General features: G+C 39.8%; 1 protein-coding gene and 1 long non-coding RNA gene across 4 annotated transcripts in view; one reads left to right on the top strand and one right to left on the bottom strand.

Moving 5' to 3' along the window:
* The window catches only part of LOC138268685 (uncharacterized), a 180,727-nt gene that overhangs the window by 14,255 nt on the left and 143,779 nt on the right, over window positions 1-22,693 (bottom strand). The window lies entirely within an intron of this gene.
* The window catches only part of LOC138268683 (immunoglobulin kappa light chain-like), a 180,866-nt gene that overhangs the window by 3,964 nt on the left and 154,209 nt on the right, over window positions 1-22,693 (top strand). Inside the window, exons 1-2 of one of the 3 annotated variants that reach the window (XM_069218587.1) lie at window positions 14,050-14,125; window positions 14,242-14,564. The exons of 1 other annotated variant lie outside the window; for it this stretch is intronic. In XM_069218587.1, coding sequence (XP_069074688.1) covers window positions 14,083-14,125; window positions 14,242-14,564 — 366 coding nt within the window. In that variant the 5' untranslated portion in view covers window positions 14,050-14,082. Of the gene's footprint in view, window positions 1-14,049; window positions 14,126-14,241; window positions 14,565-22,693 lie in introns of those variants that run through there. One more of the 3 variants, XM_069218586.1, reaches the window with a different exon arrangement.

Below are 22,693 nucleotides of genomic sequence, written 5' to 3' on the forward strand. Positions count from 1 at the left end.
TTTAGGGCAGTATCTTTCCTGTTATCATCCTACATTCTCCATTGAGTCAGGGGATGCTCTCTCCTTTCTTTTATACCTCCCATATCTCCAAATATGGTTTCTGTGAGGTGAGATGCATGAAAACCTGAGCCTCCATTATATTGTGTAATGGCTGCTGAGACATAATTTATTAGATACAGCAAGTCTGAGACATGGATCCGACAATGGCAGACAGACTACAATATCTTTCAAAACATTTACCCTTGATCCTCCTTGGTTTAGAATGTGTGGAAACATCTTGAAAGAACCCTCACTATATACATATACATTCACATGTTGTAGCACATGTGCACATACCCAAATAAAAAGGGACAATTTGGCATAAAATTCCAAATGTATGCCATGATTGATGAAATAAAAAGGCTGTTTTCTATGTGAAATGCTTCTTAACTATCACTACTGACTATATGGTCTTAGAGGTTTACTTGTATTTCTTTGGAAGAAGGTTAAACCACATTTGTTTTAAAGTTATTTTATTGCTAAACTATACAGGTCCTACCTTCCGAATGAAATGCATCTTTTCACTTTTCAATGTGAGGTTGGAGTGAAAGAGGGCTACACTGTATCATTCTACATGAAGGTACTAGGGGAATCTCCAAAATTAATTCTCTATCATCATAACTTGCACACAAACCCCTCATCTGGACCAGGAATGTAATCGGCCTATTTCATCAAGTACCAACTATTTATAAAAGATGCTGAGATCACATAGTCGGCACTTTATCACTGTTCGAAGTGGTATCCCAGTGTGAACAGATACCACAGTTACACGGAGCTAGGCAAAAACATATGAACTCAAGTCAAAATCAAAATAATAACTTGAACTTTGACAACTTACAAAAGTGTTTATTATCAGCATTATCAACACACATGCACTCATATTTACCACTCAATCACTCTATGTGTCCACACAGAGGCCAGAGACTATGTAAAAGGATAGTATGCAGAGTGTCAGAATTTATTTTAGTAGCTGGGATGTATGAGAAACACAGACTTTGTATATGGGGCTGCATAATGAATCCTTTTTCCGCACTGGCCTGGTGCAGAAGTGATCTGTACGTTTCAGTTTGGTGTTATCAGCTCATTCTTTATCTCGAAATATCACTGAATTTGTATGTTTGAGAAGCTCTCTAGTGCTTGTTTTTGTTTCTACTCTGCTGTCAGCAAAACATGCACTACTGCATGGATATTTTGAGTTAATATATGTGCTCAAGATGCCAAAAAGAAGCACATGGATCTTTTTTACGCATGCACAGGACAGAATTTGGGGCCATTACACTGCCCCATGGACACTTTAAAGGTATTCCACAAATAGCAGTAATTTCAGCTGACCATTAAGTTGCAAGATATCCTGTAGACACCACACTCTGCATGATCCTTAAAACAATAAACTTCAATCAGGGTAAAGGGGCTGTGACGCTACATGGTCATTGCTCAGCAGCCGTGATGACAGAGTATGATGTCATCATATATTAGCAAAAACAGACATTCATCTTGTGATTTGAAAACAGGTGGCAAAACCAAATGTTATTCATTTCGACTTAGATAGAACTAAAATCTCAGTACAAACAGGAACAAAGATAATCTGACCATTCCAGGAACACCAGGTACACAACAAACAAATCCAGTTAGTAAGATATGTAAATGAGCTACAGAAAAAAACTACAAGTGCTGAGAACACCACCACCAAAAATCAAAAAAGATTAACAAGCTTAAAATTAGTAAGAGGAAAAAAACATCAGATAAATTACATTGGAACGAAAAACTGGGGTTTCAACAAGCATTGAACAAAAAAAAAAAAAACTAGAGGCAGACATTCCAGAACCCTGGGAAAAATTGACATTCTATTGGTGCTGGACAAATAAAAAGGAGTCCCAAAAGTCCAAATATTCCACTACTTTTATTTGACTGACAGAAGCCAGGTTTAAATATCCAAGGTCTGAACAAAGGTGCACGTGCACAAGCTTCCTGTATGTCACATGATCACGTCAGACGTGTCCAAAAACAGCAGAGCAACAGTGCTCAAATTAACGTGGTTGTCATAACCAAAGCAGAGCTAGACAGCATCATCTCACTAGTAAGTGCTAGCCTTTACTTTCAGTCGTTTGAGTTGAGCACGAAATTACAAACAGAAATGTATGCCTTCACCTGAGGGTGTCCTGTAATCTCAAGAGGGGTTGGGACATGGCCACCCTAAATACTTCATTTAACAGAGAATTCCATGACATGCTGCATTCTTTTCAACTCACCATTTGGTGTGTGTGACTCGATTTTTACTTCGGTTCACCCACTTGACAAAGTGCCTCCATAGACTTTATGGAGTCACCCACCTTTAAAAATGTATCACCCTACAAAAAAAGTGTTCACTGCTGATTGACCTTAATGGGAAGACCTTTGTAAACGTAAAACTTCACCCCCACTTTTGAGGCAAGAGATTGACAAGTATGATGCTGGACCCTAAAGGACAGTGGCAGAGTAGTTCCAAATTATATCTATCTCTAGAGCATATATAGTGTTATAAAAAAGAGTGCTAACTTCTTATAACTGTATCAATGCTCTAGAGGTATGATTTGTAGGACCAAGTCTCAAGGCCCATAGTTTGAAGAGCTGGACATCCTGCATGCTGGGAAGAAGTGAGGGCAGAAGAAGAGGCAGATGTAAGGAGAGGGTGGGGCAGGTGGTGGTGTGGCGTGAAGTATTATAAGCTAGGTGGGTGCAGGAGTCCAGAGCATTGGGGATCATAATGGAGAGCTGGAGAGCTCAAGAGCAGGGATTTTTGTGGGGGCTTGGGAAGGGAACATGCTGGTTTGGGTCTCTGATTAGGAAATGCTGCTGAGCAGCAGTGGGCCACCAGCCTTTGCGGTAGAAGAAGTTCCCTGTTGCAGCGACGAGGTGGGGAAGTTGCCCTTTCTTTTCAATCTTCGCAAGCATTGCACTTTGCAAAGTTAACATTTTTTTTTTTTATTCTGAATTCGAAGCTTAGATGACTTTGCAATTTCACACAGCCCTAGCCCTTACTGCCATCTGTGGTCTGACTACACATTCCTCCTCCAGATGTAATTACACCGCCTTACTAACTAAATGCGCAAGACACCGACAGCAGTTCAGAACCTTGACATCATGTACGAAGTACAAGGCACTAATAGCTTGTCAGAATCCCATTCCTATTATATCTGATTATCCCAGACATTGGCACTACACCTTTATTCCTACTGGTTTTGAAACAGATTTGCTCAGGTTTGTGGACTGTAATAGTTTTGGTGTGGAAAGGTCACATTGGTCCTGTATGTATCATCAACTGCCAAAAACTTCTATAAGAAGTACAGTTCCATCGAAGGCCCCGTGTTAGTATTAAACCTGCCAAAAAACACCTATTGATAGTGGTTTCCATAGAACACACCTTAAAAGTTTCTTAACTGCTAAAATAAACAAAAGTAAAGCTTTACTAACATTTACGGAATGAATCACTGTATGATTATCAAGAATGTCTACATTGGGGAAACAAAATCTGCAGTACAGGAAGGGCTAAGACTCGCACTCATGATATCATTGGCTCCACTTGTAGACAATAAGTCCAGTCAATGTGACATTAAGCTCTGCACTGTGGCACATGGTTGAGTAAGCATTGTCTATTGTGACATTTGTACTCAAAGTACACACTTCAATACACATTTCAATGTGCTGGCAAAAGGTAAGTTGCATAAAATGTGTAATTTTGCAGCAATTGCATATGTTATAAATAGGAACAAAATTTCAGTTGACCTTAGTTGGTGCCTGCTTGCATTTGAAGCTAAGATTTCATGCAAATCACTACATCTTGAACTTCAACCTCAACTTCCCAAGGACAATGTACAGTAGTATATGGACATCTATTACCCACTAGCAGAATCTTTACCTAAGCACCCCCAACTAAAAACTATAGCTACTCAACGACTGAACCACACAAAGTGGCTGACTACAACAGTTCAAAGCAGTGGTACCCACCAAAACACAAATATGTCAACCTTGTTGCCAAAAGACAGGATGATTCAACAGTGACATTAAACCAGTGAAACTTGAGCACAAAGTTGCAAAAGGCAATGGAGAAAAAATACATTCAGAATAAGAAAAATGGCTCGAAAGACAGTACGGAATATACAATTCACTGGTAAAAATATAAGAAATTCCAGGGTACATGCCCTAGCATCAGCTATTCAAAGAACAAATAATTGCATAACCCATGATGCATATTGACTGGTGATGAAACACAGATCTTAAAGCCAGCTTTCACTTTATCACATGCAGTGCTATCTGTTTGACAAAGTTTGTATGCATTACAGGCTTTAATTCATGCTATCATGGTCTGTGTTTGTGCATTAGATGTAGAATGTAGTTTGTTCATTTAGCTTGGGCACACCAGCAATAAGATCTGGCTTCAAAATAAATGAGAGTTGTCTTGCTTTATTCCTGCAACTTAATAAAATTTGTCACAGCATCTGTTTTTGCTCTACTTTAGCTAATGGTAAATTCCCATTTAGCTAAATATTAGCTGTATTGGTGGCAACGAGGCAGAGCCTTCTCAGTAGAATGACCTTGTAACAGACTGCAGGGTCCATGTTGATGGGGTCACAAGTAACTAGCAATATATATATATATATGTTCAGACTAATGTTGCAAATATTAGATTCTGAGTAGGTTCCACATATTTAATGTAATAACTAAGGAGGGAAATGTATATAAACTGCCCACAATTAATGAGAGCAAACAGAGAAACCTGTTTCAGGGAGGCATGCTGTAGGGCGGGATATTCAATTAAAGGCCCTGGTCTACAGGGATGCCGGGGTAAAACTTGGCACAGCAACAGACTAAGGTCAAAATGTGGGGTTCTCATGACCTATTACCAAGAGGTCAGTAAAAGCCTTCATGGGCAAACCACAGTAAATCATTCACCCTCCACAATACAACACACCTGGAGTGCATCTTTACCTTTTAACTATACTGGACACCAATCTCCAAATCAAAGGTATACAATTTTGGCTTCTCCAAAAACATTGTTAAAGAAACCACTCTGACCATACTGGCAAAAACATCTACTCATCCCTAGCAATTGGAGTGTTCCTAATCAACTAAAATTGTCTCATTACAAGTAGGGAAGTTCCTTGACTTGGAGTATGAAGGAGTTGAGTTTCTCCATTACGCATAAACCCCTAGGGTTATTACAACATCAATGCCAGGTGTGGTGGTGATTTTTGTTCTCCAAAGAAGTTCTTGGTTTGAAATATTAGGTAATCCACAATTTTTATGCAGAGCGCTCTGTAACTTTGTAGTTTAATAAATGCCACCCAAAAAACTTTTATACCAGGGCATCATTTGACTGTTTACATGCATCCTCAATATTAACAATATTGATATTCTTTAAAAAAAATGTAAATTAAGATATTTTTTTTCCTAATAAAGATTGATGCAGACACTGAAAATCACAAAAATATGCTTACCATTTGTACGTAAAAACTAAACAATTTTGGCGCACATACAAGAAAAATAAAGATACCAACAATCCACTTAACCGGGGGTTTGACATTCTCAAGAAAGGGCACTGAAGAAACAGCAGGTTGTTTGAGACAAAAGTCAACATACTGTGCTGACAAATGCATCAGATCCTTAAAGAAAATAAGTGATTAAAGTCAATTTCTTGCGACCATTATTTCATACTTTGCAAAGGTTTTCCTGCTTCAGTCCAGTGATACACGATCGTTAAGTGTTTTTCATATTTGCATATATGACCCCAGGCCCCCGGTGGCACTGCTCGCACCTAATAAGTTTGCCAGATTTTGCCTTTTTGTTCATAACTCAGTTCGAGGCTCTGAAAGGCGCCACCATAACTGAAAGAATGAGACTGTTGCAGACCCTGGTATTCTATGTCCTATCCTCAGCTTCATGTACGTATGGCAAGATCTGATGTGTTTCCATATTTTTTGTATACAGATACATAATTAATAAATGTTGCAATATTCATAGAATGTTGTAATTCTTCACACTTTTCAGATGCTCAAGCTCAGAAGGCTGTGATGCCTCCTACTGTCCAGGTCAGTCTTGGACAAAGTGCCACTTTAAGCTGTGAGGTTGGAGTGAAAGAGAACTATGCTGTAAGTTTCCACAAGCAGGTCTCAGGAGAGGTTCCACAGCTCATTCTCTATCACCATCACTCCTGGAGTGAACCCAGATATGGACCTGGAATGTCATCTGCCCATTTCACCGCCACCGTGAATAGTGCTGGAACTCAGTACCAGCTTCTTGTAAAAGATGCTGAGATCACAGACACGGTCCATTATTACTGTTCAAAGTGGTACCCCAGTGTGAGCGGATACCACAGTGATACACAGCCTGACAAAAACAACTGCTCTGAATTAATCAACAAAATTACCATCAAAAAATCTTGAACGTTTGGAAAAAAGTCAACAAAAAGTGTAAATTGTTTATCGATTTTCAAACAACAGGATCAACCCGGATTGTCTCCCTGTTAATCATCAAATCACACTTTGCATGATATTTGGATGTAGGTGCCAGAAGAATAAAGAGCACAGTGAACATTACAAAATATAAACAACGTTTTCTGTTGTACCAGCTACATATTGGAAATTATTTCTAAATTAACCATTTATTTCAACAGCGTTTCAATTAGTGTTCTTAAATACAATATAAAGGGCCTAATGCAGGAAGAGGAATGAGCTATTGCAAAACTGTGTCTTTTTTACACATTTGTGAATGCTAATGTTAAAGAAAAATAAATTAATCCAACCGTTATGTTCCAAGGACTATTTTGCAGGGAAATGCAGTGATAATACAGATCACAAATAGACGCAACATGTGCTGCTTCCTAATTTATTAGTACTATGACATCTTGTGGACCATCCTGATCTCATACTTTGCAGTTGAAGGGATGGGTAATCACATCATTCATTCACCCTGGACATGCCCTCTTTAGGTTAGAGACATAACACAAACTTTGAGCATTGGTGTTACGTGACACATTGAAGTGGTTTGCATCAAACGGAATCACGTAGAATCATACAAAAGTGGTGCTGCAGATTAGGGGTATATGGCACTTCTGGTCACAATGAGGTAATAGCCCATTCTTCCAAGTAATGTCTGACTTCAAACCCTTCAATGGGAATAAATAATCTCATTCTCCTGTTTCTTCCAAAGCTCTGTTACTCAGAGGGATCTTTGACAGTGAAGCCAAACCCTACACTGAATGTTGAATGGAATCTATGGGAAATAGGGTTCTTGCCCAGGTCCAATATCTCCAAATTAAGACTTTCTTTAATTCAAGCTAAAGAGTTACAACCCAATGTCCTTTGTTATTACAAGAGTGTTTTAGGACTTACGCTGGGAATTAGACACTTAGGGCTCTATTTTGAGCTTGGTGGACCACATAGTCCATCAGCCAAGCTCCAAACAGGGTGGCCAGCGCCTATGCAGCGAATCTTCACGCCGGAGTTATTAAGAGTTTCCTGCTAGGTTGGGGGGGGGGGGGTGGGACCTGAGCTTCAGCCCATTAGCCTTGCGGGAAACAGGCTACAGCATTGTCTCCGGCTCATAATCGAGCCGGCGGGAATGCTGTAGCCTGCAGGGTGCACCAGCATCCTCGCATTGTTCACTGTCTGCAAAGCAGATGGTGAACATTGCGACGGTGCTGGCCAGAGGGGCCCCCTGCACCCCTTCTTCGCCAGCATTTTCATGGCAGTGCCACCGCCATGAAACCGCTGTCAAGAGAAGGGGGTTGTAATCCCCAGGGCAGAGCTGCCCTGGTGGCTTAGGACCGCCGGGATCTGAAATCCTGGTAGAGCTGGTGGTTCTCTGGCGGTCAGACCGCCAGGGTTTTAATGTGGCGGACAGACCGCCTCATTGGCGCTGGTCCAGACAGCCACCACGAGTGAGGCGGTCTATAGACCGCCACATTCGTAATCAGGCCCTAAGAGTTGACAGGAGTGTTCTTTGGCAGAATGCCTATCAGCTTCTAATGACACAAACCGGTCTTTAAAAAGAGAGATGGGGCACGATGACAGAAGAGAGACGTTAGAAGAAGGTATATTCCTTTGAATGGAAAGGAGATAGCGTGGTAACATCAAATATAGAATAATCACTCTTAACAAGTAGTTCTTAACATTTTGGCTTGTGTGTGGACGCCCACTTAATCATTTTTGGAATCTGGGGACCTGCACTAAATTGTTATTTGAATCTGGAGGCCCCCAGTGAGTCATTACTGGAAGCCAGTGTTCCAAGCTTAAGCAATTTTGATGATTTGAATTTCAAAACAACACACAAAAATACAGAAAAAAATCAACTATCATACAAATACACAAGTGAAGAAATATTTTATTCAATTCACAAAATATATTTAAAAAATCTAAATTTTAATTCATAATGAGAAGATTAGGGATTTTTTAAATCCAACTAGAAGCCCCAATCCTCAATACTATAATCTGTTTGAATAATTTGCACTGCTGCCACGAAACAATCTGAAGACACTAACTTAATTTTTACCTCTAACTGCAAACTCCTTAACATTAAAAGTTTGCAGTTTTTAGTTATTCTTCTTTATTTGCAAACATGGAATTTAATTTTCAAACCAGTCACAAACTCCCTAAATAGACATCATGGACCCCCAGGAGTTAAGAACAACTGTTCTAAACAATTGATAATCCAAAATAATTTAAAGAACCTGAAATATCAGCATAGGCAGTCCAAAGGAAGGGTCCTAATGGCGATGACATTTAACATAAGCGTTTTCAACAGTTTACAGTTCTTTGTTTTTCCACTGTATGTAAATCGTTTGCTTCTCAATCAATAACACACCTTTTCTTTGTAGTACTTTATTGGAACCAAAGAGGTATTATGTTTTCATCAGCATGCGCTATGCTGATTTTCTAGTTCAACATATTCGCTTTTAAAGATCATAGTTTATCCAGATGAAACTAGCAGTATGTAAGGTAGACCTTCCACTTCTATGTTGAGGTTGAAGGTAATTCAAGAAAATGCAAACACTTTGGTACTCTGCCCATGAGTGACAAACCATTGTAAAATCCAATTTTTACAAAAATTGCACCTACCAGTAAAGATTATTGGCACATGCAAGGGCAACATATGCTTTATTGGAGGCCAGTGGCAGCAAGAATGCAGAAGCTTCCTTCAAACTTATAAAATATAGACCCCCTCAAGTAATATTGCATCAAAATCAAAGAACAGCTATATCATTCACAATATACATATAACATATAAACATAGTTTCTTAACATTGACATCAGACTAACTACTCACTTAAACAAACTGTACATTGCACCTCACTCTTCACATTGGCAAAATGCAAAGGATCTCTGGCAAAGAGCCCCCTAGTGCGGCCCGTTGGGCATTGCAGTGCCGGCCCAAAGAGAAGCTGTCCTCGTGCTGAAGCATGGCACCCTTTTGGGTGTGTGAGGGATTTTGCTCCTGAGCAATCAGATCCTCTGTTCTGATGTCCCAGGTTCTCTCCGACCTAGACTCTTTTCCTTTCACTTAGGAACTGCATACTCCTTTTATTTACATAGCCTATTTGGGGGCGTGTATGCTGGACCTTGATTTGCCCCTAGTCCCCCCCTTCTTGTATTTTGACGTGGGAGAGGCTGCCTTTAACACTGTCTACCATCACACGGAGATGGTTGCCTCTCGTGGATGTTCACTGGCTCTGCCACCCAAAAGGGTAATCTTCCTTGGGCCAGAACCTGCATTGGACACTGCAAGGGAAGGTGGATTTCTAGGAGGAAAGGGAAAAGGCCCATTTTTAGTGAGCAATAGCTTCATGAACCACGTCAAGTAGCTCTTTGTTTGTTGGAATTGCACATCTGCAGGAGGAAGGGTTGCAACCCTTGTACTTTAGTTTAACAGGTGCATGTGAGGATATAAGCTAACCACATAAGGCACTCAAAAGTGAAAGAATTGTCCACTCGCAGCAATTATCATGTTTGCCTACAGTCAGAACTACTAACAAGGATGTAGAAAGAGAGATTAATGAAAACAGTTAAGATATTAAGATAAGATCTTGCTCCTCCTAGGGAAAGCTAATCATTATAAGACCTGTACTGAGCCCTTATTCAAGTCAAGCTCCAAAAGACCTGAGAGAGTTGTGAAGTTGGAAAACACGTAGTTAGCCAGTAAATTAGTTAAGTTGCAGTACATCTATGTTTTAAAAGTATCACATGTGTAGGCACCCTTTCACTCAAACTTGTAAACAAATTCTCTTATGAGAGCTAATTTACACAAGAGTTCAAATCAAGAGAACACCTCAAAGGTGCACCAAAGGTTCTGAAGGTAAAAAACATGAAAAACTCTGAATACTTATCTATAGTGTTCTCCCGTGAATACCCATATGCATATCTAATGAATGCAGAGACTGACCCTGTAGCTAACTTCTAAACCTTTTCCTCAATGGAGAGGGAAATATTGGTGAGATAACTACAAATTTCACAGCTCAATGGACATTTGACATAAAGATATAATTCAAACAGGTATCATACATTCATGAGTTGCTGAACGTAGTTATATAGTCACTAAACTGATATTATGCCCTGAAAAAAGCAAATGAAATTTACTGCTATTACTGTGGCCATTCTCATTACCTAATTTGTTTTAGAAATAAGTCTATTCATGCTATCGTCCATTATAGAACACCTAACACACCTCATGGTGAATTGCTTGTTCTTTCAAATTTTTTTATGCCCGGTCTTAACATGCAATGATTCTGCCTTGTTTCTTAATGATCTTCATCTTAAATTAGATTCACCTGCAGAAGCTACTGAATCATTTCTTACCAATCCAATCTTATCAGGTCAGCACAAACAAAATTACATTTCTACACATGAGCCCGGGAACTTACTTGACCCTATATTTGCCTCTGAAAATGATAACATTACTTCCAATCCCTTTACCCTAAACTGGTCAAACTATTTGTTCAGTCCATTTAAAATCTTATGATAGAGTACAACTCTCACATAAAGAGTTACTACCATGTCTCTCCCATAACAATGGAACCACATAAATCACCCTGATGTGTGTGAAATGATTAAAAATTACTTTCTTAATTCCACAAACAGATTTTTTTGTTCAACTTCAGATCATAATTTTTATACCATTAGCCCTGCGTTGGCTAAAATGCTTAATCAGGTTGCTCCTTTACGACACACATGGTCTACAAAGTCTACTAAGGCTCTTATATATACACAAAATCTCTGGTCCACTAAAGAACCAGGCATTATGAATCTAGAAACTCGACATGCTGAAAGAAATTGGGGGAAAAGCTACTCCATGGATCCACATAATTTATACGAAAACCAACAAATAGAATGAAAAGAGGCCACCAGGTCAGCAAATAAGCTGTTACACCAATAGAAAAACACATACTGACTAAACGCTCCCAAATTGTTTCATAGTCCACTTTCCTCAACACGATTTGTTGGTGTTTGTCTACACACATTTCAAAACTTAACTCATGTAAAACTGAGGTGTGTTTATTCAACCTCTCATTTCCTCTAGGGGATGATATTAACTGACCAGCTTCAATCGCTCCACCCCTGTTCAAATTAAAACTGTCCATAACCTTGGTATTATCTTGCATGAGAAGTTAAACTTCAACCCCAAGATCTCTGATGGTAACTAATTCCTGTTTTTAAATTTGAAAACTCTTCAGAATATTCTGCCTTTCATTGATTTTAAGTTCCATATCCAAATCATCAACACCTTTAGGCACTCTAGTCTGGATTATGGTAACAGTATATACATATATTTAATTTTACCAAACAAATCCTTGAACTATGTCCAGCTCAAAACTCAGCAGACAGACTTACCACTAGATTCAAGAAGTGGAAACCTATCTCCCCGAAATCACTTCAATTTACTTACGCCCAACTCTCAAACTATTGTTCATAAAGCTCTATATTCTTGTTCTACACCTTTTATAGATTCTTACATCAGATAGTATCACCCTCCTCACTCTTTAAGATCAGAAGGACTATTCTTTTTTTGCTTTCTTTTACTCACAAAGTACATACATGAGGAAGATATGGCAACGCAGCAGCAGCCAAACTTCTTTTATACCTACATTTTCAATCTTCCATGTCTATTTTTCGGAAACAGCGAAAGACCTGCCTATTCAATTTGTAACATCGCCATCACTACAGTCACTAACTGATCAAAGCACCAAGAAGTGTCTGTGTTTCTGAGCTTTACAAATAACAAACATAACAGGACTGTGATTGATCAACAGAACAGGCAAAAAAAAGGGTAATGTTTCTACCTTTGTTAATGCAGGTCAACATGGTTCTCTGTCTGGGACAGTGGTTCCCAACCTATTGTAATAGTCTCCGAATAAGTGCAGTTAGGTGTGGAATGGAAAAAGGTTTATTTTGGTCAAAAGTTATGATACATAATTCATAGTGTAATGATTAGGAGTGTTTGTTTCTTTTCAGGTTGACACAGTTGGTGAGTGCCTCCAATATATTTCTCTTAGGTAGAACAGTGGACTACCATGTTCGATTCATGAAGTGCTAAAAGACCAAACCACAACACAACGCACAGGGGAAAGCACAAAAGAATAAAAATGAAAAATTGGGGTGCCCTGGAAACCTTCTACCCATGAACCATGTTTGCCCCATTATCCAATGAGCTGTGAACTTTTGCCAAAATTACATCAGTCATGGAGCATGGGACAACTTTCCGCAGCGCTTTTACGCAGGGTTTATCCGACAGCCTGACTTACTCTTCAGCTAGGAGACATTCTACCTCTTTTGCTGCAGTTGAGAATACTGAACAGCAAGACAACTTGTTCTCTTGTGGGATAATGTATGGAGATGGATCTGAATGCTTTTGTACACATATGATACAATTATAAACATCCTGAATTTCAGAGCTGAAAATGAGGCCAATTCTTCACAAAAATCTTACGTGGTGTGTGCCATGAAGGGAATTCAATAATGACTAGCAACTAATTTCAGAACAGAAAGAGTTTCTGTGGGGAACTTTTGCAATGATGAAACTTTTAAATAGGTATCCAAGTTTTGCTTCCCAATAACAACCCTATATACATTCAAATGATAAGTACATCTCCCTGAGTCTTCCACGTTTTATGTTTTGTGCCTTGTCCAAATTACGTGTCTAGTTCAGAGTTTTTCTGCCCTGAGGTTATCAATGAACCCTGTATTAAAAGATTGTGATGATTTAAGTACTGCAGGTTTCTAAAGGATATTCTTATTAATCCCCTGCCATTCTTGCTTATTAAATGTTCTATAGCGCCTGTAGCTTAAAGAATCCTCTCCTACCATAACAGCCGAAGCAAACAGCGACTCATCCCTATCAACTGGTGTCTTCCCAAACGACCTAAAAGCATCTCAACACAAGTTAGTACATGCCAAGAGTTTCAGTTTACACAGTTTGGGCAGAGCTGTGTATAATGTAATGATGCAATTGCCAAACACCTTCCACAACTTCCTGGTTGAAATGTCAATTTTCTGGGGGGGTCCACTGGAGCAGTTCTTCAATTACCTTAGTAAATTTTCTCCAATAGCCATAAATGTCTTAAGTTATTATTATATGCACACCCGCTGTTCTGGTTCGAGTTAGTGAGTAACATATGTTAGTGTATCCACAATGTTAAAGAAAGAGGGTTGTGTAATTTTGTAGGCTGATAAATGTCACCCTTGAAACTTTCAAATCAGTTGTGTCATTTGGCTGTGTAGAAGCATCCTGGAAGATTACAGGACGGACACTCTTGAAAAAAAATGTAACTAATAGATTTTTTGTTACAAAGCAAAAAACAAATTGAACTCGAATCCAGCAACACCTTAAATGAAATATGTGAATAAAGTTAGTTTCTATGTTCCTGTTTCGGTCCAGTGATGCGCTGTAAGTGCATTTCATATTTGCATACATCTCTCTTGGCTCCCCTGGGGACCCATGACATATATTAAGCTTCTCATAGTTCGCTTTTTTGTACATATCCATGTTGAAGGAGCCCCAATAATTGAAAGAATAAGAATGCTGCAGATCCAGGTATTATGTGTCCTGTTGTGGACATCCTGTAAGTATGCCAATATCTGAAAAATGTTTTCTTCTTTCTGGCAGCCATGCATATAACTATGCTTATTTTTACAGCTAGTGTGCATTAATGTTGTATTTCTCTCTCTCATCTTTCAGATGCTCAGGCTCAGAAACCTGTGATATCTCCTACAGTTGAGGTCAGTTTTGGACAAAGAACCACAATTGGCTGTGAGGCTGGAGTGAAAGATGGCAATGCTGTGCTCTTCTTCAGACAGATACCCAGAGAAATTCCAGAGCTCATTCTGTATCACCATCACTCCTGGAGCGACCCTCGATATGGACCCGGGATGTCATCTGCCCACTTCACTGCCACAGTGAACAGTGCCGGAACCGGGTTCCAGCTAATTATAAAAGATGCTCAGATCACAGACGCAGCACATTATTACTGTGCAAAGTGGTACCCCAGTGTGAGCGGATACCACAGTAATACAGAGGCTGACAAAAACCTATGAACTCAATTCAACAACAAAATATTCAAGACAGTAACTGTTACATACAGGAAAAGCCAGGAAATCCACACAAATAATTTTATTTATTGTTAAACAACAAAATCAACAGACATCATCACTTATTCAATTGTACACTGTGCCCATGCAGTGGCCCAGGAATACAGGTGTGAAATCAATCACATATAGAAGGAGAGAAAAGTCTGATTAGGTGCCGACCAATCAAAACTTTTGAAAAGTCACTTGTACAACAAAAGTTCTGTATGATACGATAAGGACTTTACAATTCAAACTTGTGTATCCCTTTATCGTGTACAAGCATTTTACTTTAATACCTTCGATTAAAAAGTTTTATTTTCTGCCATTTATTGGAAACAACAGGTGGTAAACATGCATTCAGAAGCCTATATGAGCCTACACCTAATGTCCTCACAAAGGTTTATGAGTGAACCAAGAGACAAGTCAGCTATTACAAACCCCCTATTTAATGTATATTGTTATTGTGATGGAGCAACATTATAGTATTTTAAAGAATATACCAGAGGCACACATCCTGAACTGAACCATATGGAGGCTCTCTTAAATGTGATTATCAAGTAAGGAGAGCCAAAAGAGTCAATGTGAAGGAAATGAATTGCTCAAGATCACACAATTTGGTGAAGCAGGGAAGTTGGGATTGAATTGAGGTATCCTGTTTACATGGTCCTGCATGTCAATCAGTGGATGGATAGCTCCTCCTTTCTGCACTTTAACAATAAAAGACCAAGCTATGTGTTTCATTTTGTTATCAGCGGACTGTGTTAAACAAATGCACTTACCACCAGGGTACAAGTGCTAAAAAAAAATAGCGGTGGACGGGACACTAATTGGAATAGGCAAACATGCTATGCGGACTGGTATCACAGCAAGTGATATCAGAGAAAGTTATGTCATAGGCCTTATATATGGTTCACTTGAGGGAAAGCGCTTTGTTTCACTTCCCTGCTCATGTAGCCTTCTGATGTGATAAATACAAGCCTAACCAAGGCGATGCCTGCAAACTCAGTGGTGGTCCTCAATCATTCAGCTGGTACAACACCAACGGTGGGACTGTGGGATTTGCATTCATCCAAAGCAATTTTGAAGAATCTAGCAGCTTTGTGCCTGACTTGCGACTAGTTACTTAAAATGTGGCTTGCTACTCCAATTAACATTAGTTGTCAAATGGGTCCATTCAACTGCAACACCTTTAGCCAGGCCTGGCTTTTTAGCTAGCACCACTCTGCATGCTGAAGATCTTAATGGAATAGTTAAAGCAAAACCACAAGCCCTGTAGCACTACATGCAATCAGCTAAAAACTGGGCACTAGCTTTGTGCTGGAGCCACTTTGCAGATGTTAAATATAATGTTGCTTCACAGTTTCTTCCTTTCCTTTTTCTTCCTCTCCTACCCCCACAACTGTAATTCTTCTAGTTTTTTGGATAAAAATACATTTTGTTTTGGTATGAAAAGTAAAAAATCGTTTTAAAGAAAATACCCTATTTTCCGGCCCCCAGACTGGCCTGGCTCTAATGACGTAATTGTTGCACAAAAGGGCATTTGTATTCTTACTGTCAAAGTACTTTTAAAATTTCTGGCAATAGGGAAAGGTTAATTAGGCAAATAGGGGAGAGGACCTGGTGACATCCGAAGTGCAGGTGCTTGGATTACAGAATTAAGAAGCACACTCAAAATAAAGTGAGGTGCTAAATACACCTTTATTGACTAGAATAGAGTTCTGCAAAGTCGGTCCTGAAGAGCTGGGTCCATGCCAGATTTTTAGCATATCCACATTTAGAAAAATGTAGAATTCTGAAACTTCTTATTTCCAAATGTGGATATGCTAAAAATCTGGCATGGACCCGGCTCTCCAGGACCGACTTTACAGAACCCGGGACTAGAACATTTAGCATCATTATGGAGTTACGTACTATGAAACAGCACCACATGCAGGGCGCACACCTTTGATTTGGCAAGAAAAATGTGTCTGAAGAGACACTAGAAACTAATAAATGTGTTGGCACAGTCAGAGCTTCTGTTGTGCAGTCTCACAATATGGACACCGCTCAGTCTCCCTTACTGGGACTAAACGAAAGAGTCCCCTCTCTAAAATCGGTGGGGAACACCATGCACCACAACACAACAACATGTGCCCTGTTTATCACACCTAAAGCAAGTTCACAGAAAAATTATTTCAAGAAAAAGACAAAGGTACCAGAGAGCCACAGCAGTATTGAATGCTAATATCACAACCTCCCCTACATAACAAAGATGACTACTTCTGGAGTTGTTCAGCACCTCCATAAAGGCCATCACACAAAATAGCAAAACAATGGGGTCTCACAGGCTCAGAACATCTCTTGAAGTAGGAAAAACTGAAGTGTAGAGCTCAGATGCAACCAGGCTTCAAGAAAGTGCACACGCTTTGCCTTTTTTGATTAAGGGGGTGATGGGAGGAAGGTTGATCGGCGGTTCAGTGTACATGGTTTAATTGTGAAGATGCTGTTAAGTGATGTGAACGTACTAGGAAAGAGACTAAATCTTTTTTGAAAAACACACTAGCATAATCTCCCTTTCTGAGCATTTTCACCCCATTCTGCATCCACAAGATCAGCATAAACCAACACTGAAGACCTCACTGCAATACAATATATAATTAAATATGTGCACTTTCTACCTCCGTAATATGTTGCCCCAACTCGTGTGACTAATTTTAAGCAATCATAAATTATACCTACATGCTTTTGCAATCTGTTAATGTCTCTATTGCTCTCTAAATAGCCTTACATAAAGAACAGCACTCTGTGGAACCTAGGCGAAGAAATGTGCACCATGAAATTTGCAGCAAATTACATTACAAAGGAAGAATTAAACTAAGATGACGACAAAGCTTGAGAAAGGCATCAATTTCAAAACTGCTGCAAGGATATAAACGATTAGTACATTCAAGGTCAACCTAAATCCAACTATATGCTGCTAAAGTGATTCTCAGCGTATGCTCAGGAAATATATTTATGAACAAGGAGAGAAGGCTGAGCAGCATCAAGTGGAGCAAGTGAAACCAAGCAATTCAGTGGAGGGAATGTTCATACCAAAGAACAAGTAAAGGAAAGTTATTCCCTGAAAATTGGAAAACATTATGTGAATGTATGTGAGCTCTGTAAAACATTTGATTGTGAAGGGAGAGAAGAAAATGCCATTCTTGGTCAAGATAAAATTGCTGAGAAATGACGATCCCAGAGCAGCAACAGACCAAGTGGTGCCACCATGAGCAAGCAGGATTTGATAAAGTATGCTGAGGTCTATATTTTTATTTTAATGCATCCATACTGAAAGAAACGTTGGTACCTGATGAGGGGGCAGGGCTTTTACATTTCCAAGGACATCCTCAGATTGGAAATCAGCTGCGTAAGAGTATCTGTCATAATACTGCCACAACAGGAGCTGGCAGAGCTTTCCTCAGAAGAGTGCCTTCTGAGGAAAGATCTGATGGTTGAATAATGGCAGTCCCATTGGGTAAATCACATGACTTCTATTGCTCAAGAGATCTGTTCTTCGATTCACCATGTCCAAGATGTGGATAAAATACATTATTCGATGCACCAGTCTGTATTCAATTTCACCTCTTCTATATGGCACCAATATTCCCAGGATCCAAGCACCCATCATCAAAAGATGACTTTTAGAAAGTAATTGTTGTGCCATTAACAACTCCTAAAACAAAATGCACTGTAAGAGGCTACTCCAGGGAGGGTCTTATCAACACCGGGAGGGTTTTAATCCCTTAAGTTATATAAGACAAGATCAGATAAAGTCACGCAAGTTTTTCCCAAAAGGATATTTATTTACGTGTTCTCTTATCGTGCACTTTCCAAACTTCTTAATAGTGATCTCCTGATAGTCCTTTATATGTTTGTTTTGTTACTCTTTTCTTCTCTTCTTTATAGTCCTCTACATTGATCTCCTTCTTGTTTGTTTTATTTTTCAGATGATTCTTGTAGTCGTCACTCATTCGTAAGGAACATGAGGAGAGAACAGAAAAGACCGATGAGAGGTAAGTCTATTATTCTGGTGATTGGTATATACTTAAACTTAACTATAGTCGGGAAGGGTAGGTGAGGGTCTAGTGATTAAGGTGAACACTCAGTGTATAAAGTCTTAACTTTTTGCTCATTTGTGCTGTATTTATTTAGGTGCCCCAGCCAACATGCATTCCACATGAGTCTTGTAGTACACTTCCTAACTGCCCTGTTTATTTTCGTTGTGGAGTACTCCCTTTTCCTGTACTGTCATTCCCCACTTCCTTTTCCACCTTTTTAATAATGTTGAAGTGGAGCCCTGAATTCGGGCATGGGCCTGTGCTAGCCATGCCGTGTCTGGGACGTGGCAGACTTCTGAGTCCTGGAATTGGGAATTGCGTAGCTTCTCAGCGAGTCTGGCTCTTTCGGAGTCCTCCTCGCACCTCTGATCCATATCTCCGATGTTTTCAAAGGTGTCCGCTTCCTTGTCCTGCTTACAGTACGTCTCGTGCTCTCTTTGGGTGTCCCCCTCGTAGGCTTGATCTGCGTCTCTTTTAGTGTCGTAGGCATTTCCCTCCACTTCCTGCTTTTCTGGTTCCTCGCAATTTTCTCCGGCATCCTTTTTGTCCTCCTCATACGCGCTTTCACTCTCCTTCCCGTCGGCTACATCCTCTTCTGGTTTATCCTCATTGGCGTGCTTACGTCGGCATGCGATTCTCTTCTAAGTCCCCCGGGGCACCATCCTGTCGGCCCCTATCCATCGTTCGCATCGCCGGGGAATGTTACCCCGTTACATGCACTAAATATGCAAGGGCTAATCTGATCTGGATAATGGAAATCTAAAGTCCCACTAGTTATGGAGGAATAAATGCGTGAATGATTAGCCTCAATAAAACACACCATCCACTCGGATGATTTGCTACCTACAGCAAGGTCCTTACTACATCAGATTTGTTTGTACAGTTGCATTAGGTTGTAGAGTATGTTACTGCATTTTTCCTTGTAGGCGTCACTAATTTGATGAATCAAAGTTCTCTAAGGCAGTGCTTGGATCAGAAGCCATGCCACAGGGCTAAGATTGTGTGTACAGATATAATATGTAATCTCCATAGTTGGGTCCGATTTGGAGTTTGGCAGAAGAGGTAGAGTACATCTGGGTGGTGGGAACATTATCTCCACCACCCTGACAGACTTGTTGCCAAATTGAGAGATAATTGCAGATCTAGCTGCTATCTATGTACCTTGAAGGGAACTGCTATCATGTTATTTCCACACTTCCCCACTCTGTTAAACAGTTTCCAACATGAGGTGTACTAGTTGGTTCAAGCAGGTTAGCTTAGGATGGTTGCGTAGATGCTTTCATGGATCCCTGGGGAGTCACATATCTTTCCAGAGAAGTTGTGTATTTGGCCAAAGAAGCATAGGCAGGTTGAACTAGAACAAGGTATTGTTTTGCTTGGAAGTCTTGGATTAATTATTGTATCCAACTACGTTTGCATTAAATGAATGCACCTGTAGTTCACGTTGTGACCTTTTTGTCATAATATGCTAGGGGTCCCTAGGGAATCTTTTTAGAGAAGCTATGGGTTTGGTCAGAGACACGTTGGCTGCTGGAACAAGAAAGGGGAGTTACTCAGCTTGGATGTCTTGAATTACAGTGTCTAAGGGAGTTTAGCTCCCCTGGGATAACCTATTGTGAGATTTTTAGCTAAGCATTTCACTAGGGGTTTAACTTACCAGATGATCTGCAAATGCAGCAGGGAATATTTTAATAGATAGCATTTCACTGAGTAGAAAAAATATGCTTTGTAAACTGAAGAGAAGTATTTTTTTAGAGACCTCCAAACACCAACTATTCAGTATTGTCGGTTATCAATTTGGTGTTGCGTTTACTGAAGAAATGGCCTGATAATGCTGATTTAACATTGAAACAATTGTCTTGGAAATTAGAAATTTTACTGGGTCTAGTTTCCTTTAGAGCAATGTCCACTTTTAAAGCCTTGGATCTGTCAAATCGGTTTTATGAGCCTGAAATGGAAAAATCCAACTCATTACGACTATGAGGACAAAAACATTGCAAAGAGTTGTAATATTTTAAAGATCAGCCTAGATATTTTATGAGCTATATCAAGGAGTATAAGATGAGAATGAGATCGATAAGACCAAGTTGGCAAATCCGTTTTTGATTTCCTACATGAAGCCGTATGGCAGTGATGACGATAGCAAGACAGGTCAGGTGTTGTTCAAGGAAGCTGGTATCAATGTGCTTATCTGTGGAGCTCACTCTTCAAGGGGTGTGAGGGTGTCAAAAGAGTTAGTAATTAAAGGATAAGTGTGAAGACATTTTGCATTCTGTTGCTATGTGTAACATATGCAAACAATTTCTTGAATCCAATTGTGCATATGTAGTACATGGGCTTTGAACTTCTTAATGATCATAAACTCCAACATTGACATAGGGTTAATCTTAGGGAGATAAAATATGTTTGGAAGGGGTGTGAAGGTTTCAAAGGTTTAAAGTTTATTTATTTGCTTGAGTATATAAAATCATTGCGAAACATCACAGGATAGCCAATGAGATGGTTACCAAAGGATATCAAAGCTAGGAAATATATAAAAGGGAGCATACCATAAAATACATGACTTAAATATCAACATTTGAAAACACAGACACTTCGGTCAAAATAAATACAGAACAGATAAAACAGGCACTACTGGTTGATCCCCCACATTCTATATTGCACCTTGCAAGAATAAATAATATCTTTGTATTTCATATGTGAGAGTCATCCGCACACTTTTCGGATGCCAATTTATAGCATGCATGGCATACAATTTGTCATAATATCAAAATTTAAGAGCACAAACACTTTGAACAGACATTACTAATCGCTCCTCCAGCATTGATCTTTGTACTATTATAAGCCTATATAAAATACATAATGAAAAGCGATAAGCGGTTTGAAGGTTTTTGAAGGATGTCATGAGAAGTGGCAGATCTTTATGGAAAGCTGAGGAGGAACAGAATAACTTGTTCAAGTTTTTCAACTTATGGATTCTAAAGTGACTGTGTTTTTATAGTAAGCAGCATTAAAGAAGCAGCATTCCATGAAAAGTAGAACATTGTGTATTTCTATGTTTTGTTGTTATGTTACTGTTGCTACTTGATTGGAATTTATTAAAAGGGATTGCCCATAGACTGAGCCTCCATGTCTTTATTGAAATCTCAAGTTTCTTGGCAGAGGGAATGAATTGGGAGAAGGCACTGCTGGCGGACACTGAGAGAGTTATGGAGTTGCCCCTCCTTTTGCATTCAGGTAGCCGAACAACAGAAAAGGTCCCATATCTCATCACACATACGGCAAAATTATAGGAGAGGACTGTTAAAGTGCTTCTGGCGAAAGCTCCATTTGCCAGAGAGTTAACATAACCAGCCTTTCACATGTTGACTGCGGCAGTGGACACAATGGCTTGAAGGGCTGGAGGGTGCAAGACTTTGGGAGACCTTTACACAACAGACGAGTTCCTATCATGTGAGGCTCTGTAGTAGATGTTCGCTTTGGGGAAAGGGCAGTTTCTCGTCTATGCTAGTGTAGCCAATACAGCTAAAGAGAGTTGGCTGAGTTATCCAGCTGTGCCACCCTCCTCCCTGATATATCGAGTACTCTTGGAATGGGGGGTGGGGGGCAAAGCACTGATATTGCATTTATACAATGCTGCATTAGCGGACAAACAGAGAAGACATTTCCCGGCTAGGGAGGCGTGGGCCACAGAATCAGAGACACCCCTTACGGACAATCAGTGGTCTTGGATGTGCTCTTTGGTGCACACGGTGTCCTCCAGTGCTAGATTTAAACTGACTTATTTCAACTATCTGCACCATAACTACATTACACTGGTCCTACTCCATAAGATAGATCACACTAGACTGACAGACTGCCACTGCTGCCAGGTGGACAATGCCACCTTTCTGCACCTCGCTTTGAGTTGCCCACCTGTAAGAGCATTTAGGGAGGAGGTGTTCCTCACTTGTGAGACTGCTTGTAGAATTCAATTAGATAGGA

The sequence above is a fragment of the Pleurodeles waltl genome, chromosome 12 (assembly GCF_031143425.1).
Source record: "Pleurodeles waltl isolate 20211129_DDA chromosome 12, aPleWal1.hap1.20221129, whole genome shotgun sequence".
NCBI lineage: Eukaryota > Metazoa > Chordata > Amphibia > Caudata > Salamandridae > Pleurodeles > Pleurodeles waltl.